This window comes from Phoca vitulina, unplaced genomic scaffold, assembly GCF_004348235.1.
Source record: "Phoca vitulina isolate PV1807 unplaced genomic scaffold, GSC_HSeal_1.0 scaffold106, whole genome shotgun sequence".
NCBI classification, from domain to species: Eukaryota; Metazoa; Chordata; class Mammalia; order Carnivora; family Phocidae; genus Phoca; species Phoca vitulina.
Window position 1 is genome coordinate 165,716 of NW_022589809.1, and position 12,860 is coordinate 178,575.

Sequence of the window (12,860 nt, forward strand, 5' to 3'; positions counted from 1 at the left end):
TTGTTAGTGTATAAGAAAGGAACTGATTTCTGTGCATTGATTTTGTATCCTGCCACATTACTGAATTGCTGTATGAGTTCTAGTAATTTGGGGGTGGAGTCTTTTGGGTTTTCCACATAAAGTATCATGTCATCTGTGAAAAGAGAGAGTTTGACTTCTTCTTTGCCAATTTGAATACCTTTTATTTCTTTTTGTTGTCTGATAGCTGTTGCTAGGACTTCTAGTACTATGTTGAACAACAATGGTGAGAGTGGGCACCCTTGATGTGTTCCTGATCTTAAGGGAAAGGCTCTCAGCTTTTCCCCATTGAGGATGATTCTCGCTGTGGGTTTTTCATAGATGGATTTTATGAACTTGAGGAATGTTCCCTCTATCCCTATACTCTGGACAGTTTTAATCAGGAAAGGATGCTGTATTTTGTCAAATGCTTTTTCTGCATCAATTGAGAGGACCATATGGTTCTTCTCTCTCCTCTTATTAATGTGTTCTGTCACATTGATTGATTTGTGAATGTTGAACCACCCTTGTGTCCCAGGGATAAATCCCAGTTGGTTGTGGTGGATGATCCTTTTAATGTATTTTGGATCTTTTAGCTACGATTTTGTTGAGGATTTTGGTATCCATATTCATAGGGATATTGGTCTGAAATTATCCTTTTTGATGGGGTCTTTGACTGGTTTGGGATTAAGGTAATGCTGGCCTCATAAAATGAGTTTGGAAGTTTTCCTTCAGTTTCTATTTTTTGAAACAGCTTCAGGAGAATAGGTATTATTTCTTCTTTGAATGTTTGGTAGAATTCCCCAGGGAATCCATCAGGCCCTGGACTCTTGTTTTTTGGGAGGTTTTTGATCACTGCTTCAATCTCGTTACTGGTTATTGGCCTATTCAGGTTGTCCATTTCTTCCTGTTTCAGTCTTTGGAGTTTATAGGTTTCCAGGAAGGCCTCCATTTCATTCAGAGTGCTCAGTTTATTGGCATATAGTTGTTGATAATAATTTATAATAATTGCTTCTATTTCCTTGGTGTTAGTCATGATCTCTCCCCTTTCATTCATAATTTCATTAATTTGGGTCCTTTCTCTTTTCTTTTGGATAAGTCTGGCCAGTGGTTTATTGATCTTATTAATTCTTTCAAAGAACCAGCTTCTAGTTTCGTTGATCTGATCTACTGTGTTTCTGGTTTCTAATTCATTGATCTCTGCTCTAATTTTAATTATTTCTCTTCTAATGTGTGGCTTAGGCATCATTTGTTGCTTTTTCTCTAATTCTTTAAGGTGTAGAGTTTTTGGTGAATTTGGAGTTTTTCTATTTTTTTGAGTGAGGCTTGGATGGCTATGTATTTCCCCCTTAGGACCACCTTTGCAGTATCCTTTAGGTTTTGGGTCAATGTGTTTTCGTTCTCATTGATTTTCATGAATTGTTTAAGCTCTTCTTTGATTTCCTGGTTGACTGAAACATTCTTAAGCAGAGTGGTCTTTAGCTTCCAAGTGTTTGAATTTCTGCCAAATTTTTTCTTGTGATTGAGTTCCAGTTTTAAAGCATTATGGTCTGAGAATATGCAGGGAATAATCTCAATCTTTTGGTATCGGTTGAGACCTGATTTGTGACCCAGTATGTGGTTTATTCTGGAGAAAGTTCCATGTGCGCTCAAGAAGAATGAGTGTTCTGTTGTTTTAGGGTGGAATGTTCTGTATATATCTATGAGGTCCATCTGGTCCAGTGTGTCATTCAAAGCTCTTGTTTCCTTGTTGATTTTCGGCTTAGATGATCTGTCCATTGCTGAGAGTGGAGTATTGAGGTCTCCTACAATTAACGTATTGTTATCAATATGACTCTTTATTTTGGTTAACAGTTGGCTTATGTAGATGGCTGCTCCCATGTTGGGGGCATAGATATTTACAATTGTTAGATCTTCTTGTTGGATAGACCCTTTAAGAATGATAGAGTGTCCTTCTGTGTCTCTAATTACAGACTTTAGTTTAAAATCTAATTTGTCTGGTATAAGAATTGCTACCCCAGCTTTCTTTTGAGGTCGGCTGGCATGGAAGATGGATCTCCATCCCTTCACTTTCAGTCTGGATGTCTTTAGGTCCAAAATGAGTCTCTTGTAGGCAGCATATGGATGGGTCCTGTCTTTTTATCCAATCTGCAACCCTGTGCCATTTTATGGGAGCATTTAGGCCATTCATGTTGAGAATGATTATTGAAAGATATTAATTTATTGTCATCATGTTGCCTGTGAAGACGTTGTTTTTATAGATTGTCCCTGTAATTTCTGTTGTATATGACTCTTGGGGTCTTTCTCCTTTTATAAAACCCCCCTTAATATTTTTTGCAGGGCCGGCTTAGTGGTCACATATTCTTTTAGTTTCTACCAGTCTTGGAAGCTCTGCATCTCTCCATCCATTCTAAATGAAAGCCTTGCCAAATAAAGTATTCTTGGCTGTATGTCCTCTCGTTTAGTACCCTGAATATGTCTTGCCAGGCCTTTCTGGCTTGCCAGGTCTCTGTGGACAGGTCTGACATTATTCTGATGTTCCTCCCTCTGTACGTAAGGAATCTCTTCCCCCTAACTGCCCTTAAGATCGTTTCCTTAGTTCTAAGATTTGCAAGTTTTACTATTACATGCTGGGGTGTTGACCTGTTTTCCTTGATCTTGTGAGGGGTCCTCTCTGATCTAGGATGCGAATGTTTGTTTCATTCCCCAGATTAGGGAAGTTCTCAGCTACGATTTGCTCATATATATTTTCTAGTCCTCTCTCTCTCTCCACCCCCTCCGGGATTCCAATAATTCTGACATTGGAACGTTTCATGGTGTATCTTATTTCTCTGCTTCTATTTTCATGGGTTTTGAGTTGTTTTTCCCTGGCCTCCTCTTTTCTATTAATTGGTCTTCTAGGTCACGAATTCATTCTTCTGCCTCACTTACCCTAGCTGTTAGATTATCTAGATTAGATTGGATCTTACTGATAGCATTTTTAAATTCTGCCAATTCAGCTTTCATTTCTGCCCTTAGAGACTCTCTGTTGCCATTAATTGATATATCCATTCTAGCCATTGTCTTCACAATTGCTAGCCTTCATTCCATCTCTGACATCTTGGTTATATCTGCATCCTTTTGTAAATCTTTGGCATAAATCATAGTGTCCGAGTCTTTCCTATTTTGGGGGTTCCTCCTCCTAGTCATTCTGTTGAGGGGTGATTGAGGGAATGTACAGAGTCCAAATTACTGACCACAATCCAAGCAAGATGCACCTGTTTTCTAGGGACTTTAGGGTTGCTGGCCTCTTATTCTCCCAGCTTTTCTTCTGGGGGAGGGGCCTGCCACACTGTTACTCAGGCAACCCTGTTTGGGCGGAGTTGCCCTGCCCCCTTGTGGAGGGGGATGGCCTCAGTGAAAACCGGTTTTGGGGGGCCCTTGTTCTCTGGCGGCTTTCCCTGGTGGCTTTCTGCATCTCTTCCAAGAGAGTCAGAGCAGAAGAGACCATTTCCAACCCTCTCTTCAGAGCAGAGAGATAACAGTCTGTTCTTCAGTGAGCTCTCCAGGCCACACTATCTCTGTTTCTGTCTGTGCTGCTATAAACTGCAGTCCTGTGTTGTGCACCCCTCAGCAGCGCTCCCAGTTCTCTCCTCCATGTCAGGGCACATCTCTGCCCTTTGTGCTTCTAAACCACCAGCTGCTCCCAGTTTGCATGTGCAGCCCTGCTCCGGGTTTCTGTCAGGGGGGCTGCCCTAAAGTCTTTTCCCCGTCACTACCAGTCTGCGAGTCTGTGCCCAGTCCCCAGCATGGGAAGCTATCACTCACCAGGGGTGTAGTATCCTGATACCTGCCCATGGAATCATGGCTCTCCACTTTGTACCTCAAAACCAACTGCTTACAATATTCTGTTTGTAGAGATCCAGATCTATCTTCCTACATCTCAGCCTGATTTTGTGGGTGTTCAGAGTGGTCTGGTAGATATCCAGCTCAATTCCACAAACTGGTTTGAATAGGGTCCCCTACTCCTCCACCATCTTTTCCCCCTCAAGACACAATTGCCTTCATGTTGAATTCAACTTCTTTCATTGTTATGTAGGGAATACCATGTCTGTAACTTTATATCAGGTAATTTTTTAAATAGTAAAAAAAAAAAAAATATGTAATTTACATTTACAAGAATGTTTTCATTATATTAGTAAGATTTTATTTTTTTCTACTATATTTACTTATCATCTTGATATTTTGGCACTAAAACAGATGTATACATAAATACATCCATTAGAAATCTTTTTTTAATAGAAAATTTCTGACTCTTTTTTATTTTTCATAAGAACACAACATAACTATAGTTATCAATACTCTATTGCACACTTAAATATTTGGAAAGTGAGTAGATCTCATGTTGTGTTCCTCTCAGTAACCAAGATACCTCAATAATCTCATTGTCAATTGGTGGATGGATATTTAAAAATGTATTTGTTTGATTTTTTCTAACTAATGTAGGAAAATATATGGATATGTCTATCCTAAAAACAAACAACCAAAGATTAAGAAGGTTTAAAATATTTATAAACAAAATATCTTCTTTATAACTTTTGAATTTGACCCCTAGTTTTTTATTCTGGAGATAAAGTTTATTCACACACCAATCTCCTACCAAACCCTGAGTGATGGAATAAACCAGGAATTTTTAAGATATAATCATAGGCGACATTTGTCTTAATATGGCAAGTAATTATGGCCTAGACTTCCCATTCTCAGAGACATTCCACCTTCCCCAAGGATCTAATGGTAGCTGATCTGTACTGTCTTAAGATTTCTTCACCATCTTCCAATGTCTATTTGTAAATTTGTCAGTGATAAAACAATCACATGACCACATTTTATCTATTACTTGGACTTTGTCTTTTGAATCAACATGCCTGAGTTTAAAACCTGCCCCAGCAGTTAAAGTGATGTAACTGTGGGGAAACTATTTGCCCCCTTAGTTTCTTTATTTATAAAATGTAAATTAATAGCATATTTAGGGGTACCTGTGTTGCTCTGTTGTTAAGCATCTGACTCTTGGTCTTAGCTCAGGTCTTGATCTCAGGGTCCTGAGTTTGAGCCCTGCATTCAGGCTTAAAAAAATAAAAATAGAATACTGCTGAGACTTATCAGAGTGAATTAACCCATGGAAATTTTTTTTTTTATAAAGATGCCAACTATGCTTTACCCATTATTTTTTATTGCTACTATGGTTAATTATCATCATAAAATAAATGACTACAAAAATGTTCTAATTTTGCTTCTTGCTTATATATTATCTTCTGGGCTTTGTTGGTTTATTCCAGACCAGAGAAGATGAGATATGGATGTAACAAACCAAACAACAGTGACAGAGTTCATTTTTCTTGGGTTTTCTGGTGTTCTCTATCTGCGGCTCACCTTGTTTGTGATATTTCTCACTGTGTATCTGCTCTCCCTCATGGGAAATACCCTCATCATCTTCATTGTTCTCATGGATCTCACACTCCAAACACCCATGTACATTTTCTTAGGAAATTTGTCATTCCTGGAGATCTGGTACACCACAGCCACAGTGCCTAAATTGCTGGCCACCTGCCTCTCACAGGTTGTTACCATCTCTGTTTCTGGCTGTATAACCCAGTACTACTTCTTTTTCTCCATGGGAGCTACAGAGTGCATCCTGCTGGCAGTGATGGCCTATGACCGGTACCTGGCCATCTGCAGCCCTTTAAGGTATTCACTTCTCATGAGTCTTCAGGTGTGCTTGCGGTTTTCAGCTGGATCTTGGATTGGGGGCTTCATTGCTCCTCTCCTACCAACCATACTCATCTCCCATCTAAACTTTTGTGGTCCCCAGAAGATCAACCATTTCTTTTGTGACTCAGACCCCATTTTTAAACTCTCCTGCTCAGATACATTTTTGGTGGAGGCTTTGGGCTATACATGTAGCTCTGTCGTGATTCTAAGTTCTTTCCTTCTCACTATGTCTTCATATGGACACATTGTGGTCACAATAATCAGGCTGTCTTCTCGGGAGGCTCGGAAGAAAACTTTCTCCACCTGTGCCTCCCACCTCACTGTGGTCTCTATCTATTATGGCACCATTATCTTTGCTTATGTTCGCCCTCCAGCCAAGTACAACTTCACTATTGGTAAAGTGATCTCAGTGTTCTACTGTGTGGTTACCCCTTTGGTAAACCCTCTCATATACACCCTGCGAAACAAAGATGTGAAGAAAGCTTTCAGAAAAGCTCTAGCACAAAAGAGATTGCTCTTGGCCTGATATATGAATGATTTGAGAGATACTCTAAAATACTCAATTTAGAATGGATTCACAAACTACATTTGCAAATGATAAGTATTGAAAATTATATTATGAAATTGATACCACCTAATATGGACATTTCTCTGTACTTACATTTTGGTTTGAATTCTACTACAATAGATATTCTAGAATTGCTATGTTTAAAAATGTCAGTACAATGTCATAATAATAAAGAGATAAAGCACACAAGCTCCCTGCCCACAAGTCATTCACAATAGGAAAATGGGCTGGTTTAGTCCCATAGCTCAGTTGACTATTTTCATAATTACACCTCATCAATAATCATGAACCAAAGATCATTTCTGTTGAATGTAGCAGTGTTACTCCATTTGGTAGTTGTGCTATTATAAACATATCACTTTGACCCTGAATAGAATTTACTAAATTAACATGTATTAAACACATATGATAAGCCAGCACTATTTTTAAAATAGTTTTTTTTTAAGTATTCATATAAATATAAATGGAAAATTTCATTAGAAAAATACGAAAATACTAGATGATTCAGATTTTTCTTAATAATTCAATTTCAAAATATTAGCAGAGGTAAGAAGATCAAGATGTAGAGGGAGAGGGACACCTGGGTGGCTCAGACTGTTAAGCGTCTGCCTTTGGCTCAGGTCATGATCCCAGGGTCCTGGGATCGAACCCCGCATCAGGCTCCCTGCTCCGCGGGAAGCCTGCTTCTCCTTCTCCCACCCCCCCTGCTGTGTTCCCTCTCTCACTGTGTCTCTCTCTGTCAAATAAATAAATAAAATCTTTTTTAAAAAAAAGATGTAGAGGGAGAAAGAAAGGAAAAACTTAGATCTGGGCAGTACAGTAATGGGGTATCTATCATGGTAAAGAAAGTATCAACTCTCTTAGATTTTTATAAAATATTCAAGCTAAATAAACTAATTTAATTCAGAAGGAGAGAAGAAAAAAATAGAAAAAAGAGACCCAAACCAGATTTTCCTTCACTGTTTACCTTCTTATGATAATGAAAAAGCTTTACATTTTTCAAATACTAAAATTAGTAAGAAATGGGATGACAAGAGAGCTAAAGGAAAGACATATTTCAAAGTTTTTTAGCATAAGTGTTTTCCACTTGATCACCTCCTAAAGTCTTTCCGTTCAAAGTGTGATCAGTGCACTAGAAGCATCAGAATAATCTGGGAGCTTTGTTAGAATGGCCTATCTAAGCACAGACCTCTTGAATGAAAGAATGCAGCTCAACAAGATCCCCAGTTAACTGATATGTAGATTATATTATTAGAGGCATTATTTTAAGCAACTAAGATTTTAAATAATTTATTTTAATGGCAAAAGTATATAACAAAATCAAGAGTTTCTTACAAATGCCAATGCTTAAAATTTTCCTTACACTAGTATATATCAAAAGTATATTTTTCTTGAATTCTTAATTAGTTTTTATTTTTAAAACAGAACACGTTGATGGAAAACATTGTATAAATTACCTATACATATAAATGAAAAACTTGTGCCATACATCATTTTTTTCTAACACTTCCTTTCCCACCGAAATATCAAAAGCTATGTACAATTCTCACAATAACAGGGAAACATTCCGTACCAATGCACTGCTGTTTTGTATGCCATCCTACTGTAGGAGAGGAAGAATTCATTCTACCTTCCTAGGTTCTGTGGTTAAGACTAAGTATTAAACTGACATGAAACTTATTATCAGAAGAAAAGCATACACATTTTATTTTAATTTCCATGTGCACATAGGTGTCTTCAAAAGGAAAATGAACCTGAAGAAGCATTTTGGCCCAAAAGCTTATATACCTTTTTAAACAAAGAATCAAAAATTGTGGGTATGTGACAAGACAGATAGGCTTGAGCAGTAAATTATGGGAAAGTGACACAAGGGTCGTTTTGGTAGGTTTGTTTTACAGGTGCATTTCAACCTCAACTCCCAATCTACAGTGATAAGAATGTTCTCTGCCTGGGACCAGGTGTGCACCTTTCATAGGAAGTGCTATGACCTCTTGAGATAGAAAGAGGGAAGTCAGAGAGCTCTTCCTGCATATTCTGTCTCTCAAGTGACTTCAGCTCAAAATAGGCAATATACCAAAGTGGTGTATTTTGTATGACATGTACTTAACCACCTACAATTGAACAGATAATTATTTATCCTGTTAATATAGTAATATTTTCAAATCTAATTTTTGGCAGAATTTATATCTAAATCTTCCATTTCTTTATTATGCTAGTCATCCCAAAGCTCTAACTGGAATTTTTTTTTTTTTAATGCCAGTTCAAACCAGGAGCCATGGGTGTTTTTGAGACATTCATCAAAGAGAGTATGTTACTTACTCCAGTTGCAATTTAAAGACCTAAAAAAGATGTTGAACTAGAACATTGTTTTATGAAAGATAACTATTACTTTTATAAATTAGGGAACAAATTATTATTGTTATATATTTTAATTACTTTTACTATTGTTGTTATCTATTTTCATTAAAAAGGCAATACCACTTAAATAAGCCAAAAATATATTTAATTAAAAACAATTTACTATCTCCAAAAAAATAAAGACATATAAAAGAAGCTTGCCTACTCAATTCCTTCATTCTCATCCTATTGTTATATTTTTGTAAATTCTTTGTTCTTGCTTTCAAAAACTGCAGCAAAGTTGGTTTCATAGGAAAGGTGTAATCCTAGTAATAATAGTAAGTGCCGCATTTCCTTCCAACAGGGTGCCTTAAAGCAGATTATCATGGAATCTCAAATTCTATCCTGCTGGTGATCTTTATCAAATAGTGTAACAGCATAAAAAAATTTCAGATATAAGTTTAAGTATTAAAAAAATGAGAAAACCTCAAAATAAAAGTCAAATTATAGTTAATTATATTTTGATTACAAAAGTACAAGAATGTTTTATGAAATTTCACAGAATGTATAGGAAGTTAGAAATATTTTATAGAGAGAACATTTACTTACATGTTGCTTTTTAAATTGAGATCATATATTCAAACACATAGTTTTGTGAACTGAGATGACATTGTGTATCAAAATAACTTTTATAAGTATTTAAGGAACTTCCTGAAATTGTAAACATCTTATTTGTCTGGCTGTTGCTTTTTCTGGGGCGTAAATGTGTTATAATAAATGTTATCTTTTATATTTTTAATGTTAATTTTGTACTTATGTGTTTCTTTGAAATACTAGTGTACTGAATTTCATGTAAAAATATCTGCTTTGTTGATTATTTCTTGGTGAAAACAGACTTGGATTGTGAAATTTAATTATGGAAAACTGAAGTCAGCTTTATTCCACCAACCTCAAGAGAAAAAAGAAAAGAAAAAATCCATCACAAATTCTGATTTTTGTTTCCAAATTATTTCAAAATATATATTGACATATTTCCATGCCCTTAGACATCACCAGAACTTGAACTACAACATATCCGTATGTGAATACCTTCAAGGGTCTGTCCCTTTCTCAGGACATAGTCCAATGAGAACTGCATGCCACAACCAGAGGTGATGTTTTACAGAATATAGTTCTTGTTTAAAACAGATCAATATCTTTGTCCTGCTTTAAGGATGTAAACTAAATAAGTCCTCCTGACCAAGAAACCCTACATGGCCTGTCATTCAGTGCCTTGCTCCTTCTCTTTTCAAAGGTAAAGCCTCACCAGACTGTCTTATCACCATGTGCTTGTCCTGCTCGTTCCCCCACATGCCATGGTACATGTTGCCCCTTCCACTGCACCCCCCACACGCAGCAATCAGTCTGTTGTTCTTCCTTCAGGATATCTCTATAGGCATCACTTCCTAAAGGCAGAGTCTTAGAACTCACTGAAAAACTCATGTCTCTGTACATCACCTTTTTCCAGTCACCAGGTACCGTTCACTCAAACATTGCTCAGTTACAGTTTCATGTAGTCCATATGATTATATAATCATAGGATTTAATTCATGTTATTTTATTTCACTTCTAAAAATAAATTTTGCCATGTTTTTCATAAATCAAAGGTATATAAGAAGATAAACATTTAGAAATTACAAGACTTCACTTTTCTTGTCTACCCTATTTTCTTTTGCTTACATAGGTTAACAATTTAGAATGGTTTCCTGTATATAGATCCAGTGTTTATTTGATGTTTTTGATTTTCTTTGTAAAAGGCTGGGAACACAAGTGAATAAAATAAATAGAAATTTACAATACTTATGACACAAAAATCTAGTATACTATACACATCATACTGTAGCTTAATTGTTTTCAATTTATAATTAAATATATTGAAGAATGATTAATGCCAAGGTAAAGAGGGCTTTTTGTTACTTTATATTTACAGAATGCCCTATTTTTCTTTTAGGATGCCCTATATTTTAAAAATTCCTCTAGTACTGGACAGTGTTTTCCACCCTCATACATTGTGATTTATTTCCCTAAGCTCCAATTAGATGAATGTCCCTTTAAAGGTCAAGTGATCTGTCTAGGAAATTCAAGGAATCCTGGAGTTATTCTTGGTTCCCAAGAATTTTATCCATTTAAAAAAAAAGATTTATTTATTTATTTGAGAAAGAGAGAGAGTTTGAGCGGAAGGGGCAGAAGGAGAGGGAGAGAGAATCTTAAGCAGACTCCCTGCTGGGCGCAGAGTCCAACAAGGGGCTCAACCTCAGGATCCTGAGATAAGGACCTGAGCCAAAATCAAGAGTCAGATGATCAACTTATAAGGGGCCCCTTATCATTTTTTTTTTTGTAGAATTAAAAGTGTTTCCAGCTTACTCAACTGCTTTTACCTTGCGTTCAAGAGTGAAATTTGAAAATGGACAAGTTCTTACCCATAATCAGATCTTGTAGTAAGTTCTCTCATTTGGGGATAACTGACAGTAGCAAAATATTTGAATTACAAATTTAAAAGACATATGCTTTAATGCAGAAAAAAAAAAAAAAACAAAACCCTCTACACCTGAAAGAAATACTACCAAAACTAAAGAGGATCATATAATGCAGAAAGATTTGTTCAACTAAAATAAATACTCCATAAAGGATATGACACATCTGAAAAAAATAGCATACTTTTAAAAATAACGATTATATATCAAATAAAATTTCCAGAATAATTAGAGGCACTAATAAGAATCTCTCTGATATTAAGATCAAAACAGTTAGGGTAAAATTAATGACTCTATCATTTGCTTATTAGATACTGTTGTTTATATTACTACTTATTTATTTATTTATTTTTCCTTTAAGTGTAATTAACATACAGTGTATATTAGTTTCAGGTGTGCAATATGATGATTCAATAATTCTATATCTTATTCCGTGCTCATTACAATAAGTGTACTACTAATCCTATTTAACTATTTTACCTGTTCAGTCTCACCCACTTGCCTCTGGTAACCACCAGTTTGTTCTCTGCATTTATGAATCCATTTTTTTGTTTGGCTCTTTTTTCTCTGTTTGTTTTGTTTATTAATTTCCACATATGAGTAAAACCATATGGTTGTTTGTCTTTCTCTGACTTATATCATTTAGCATAATGCTTTCTAGATCCATCCATGTTGTTGCAAATGCCAGAATCTTCTTTTCATGGTTGAGTAATATTTCATTATATTTATACATATATATTTATGTATATACATATATATCATATATATGGGATTTCATTATATATATTTTATATATAAACTTTCAATATATATAAATATATATACATAAATATATATATATATATTTGTGGGCTGTCTAGTATGTTCCATTGTTGTATGTGTCTGTTTTTGTGCATATAATATCTCCCTTAAACATTCATTTGTAGGGCGCCTGGGTGGTTCAGTCATTAAGCGTCTGCCTTCGGCTCAGGTCATGATCCCAGGGTCCTGGGATCGAGTCCCACATCGGGCTCCCTGCTTGGCGGGAAGCCTGCTTCTCCCTCTCCCACTCCCACTCCCCCTGGTTGTGTTCCTGCTCTCGCTATCTCTCTCTATGTCAAATAAATAAATAAAATCTTAAAAAAAAAATTCATTTGTAGATGAACATATAGATTGCTTCCATATATTGGCTATTGTAAATAATACTGCAATAAACATAGGGATGCATATATCTTTTGTAATTAGTGTTTTCATTTTCATTGGTAAATACTAAGTACTGGACTTACTGGATCATATGGGAATTCTATGTTTAATATTTTTATGAACCTCCATACTGTTTTCCAAATGGTTACATCAATTGGCATTCCAACCAATAGTTCAATGAAGGTTAATTTTTCTCCACATCCTTGCCAACACTTGCTACTTCTAGTGTTTTTAATTGTATCCATTCTGACAGGTACAGGATGATATCTGTGGGATTGATTTGCATTTCCCTGATGATGAGTGACGTTGAGCATCTTTTCACGTGTCTATTGACCATCTGTATGTCTTTGGAAAAATGTTCTCAGGTCCTCTGCCCATTCCTAACCCCCCTTCCTTCCCCTGCCCTTCCTTCTTCCTCTTCCTTCTTCTCCTCTCCTCCTCCTCCTCCTCCTCCTCCTCCTCCTCCTCCTTCTTCTTCTTCTTCTTCTTCTTCTTCTTCTTCTTCTTCTTCTTCT

General features: G+C 36.1%; 1 protein-coding gene across 1 annotated transcript; it reads left to right on the forward strand.

Annotated features, from left to right (window-relative positions):
* Positions 1–5,329: 5,329 nt before the first annotated feature.
* LOC116627915 (olfactory receptor 11L1-like) lies at positions 5,330–6,271 on the forward strand. Its single transcript, XM_032397893.1, has one exon. The coding sequence runs from the start codon at positions 5,330–5,332 to the stop codon at positions 6,269–6,271; it is 942 nt and encodes a 313-aa protein (XP_032253784.1).
* The last annotated feature ends 6,589 nt before the right edge of the window (positions 6,272–12,860 follow it).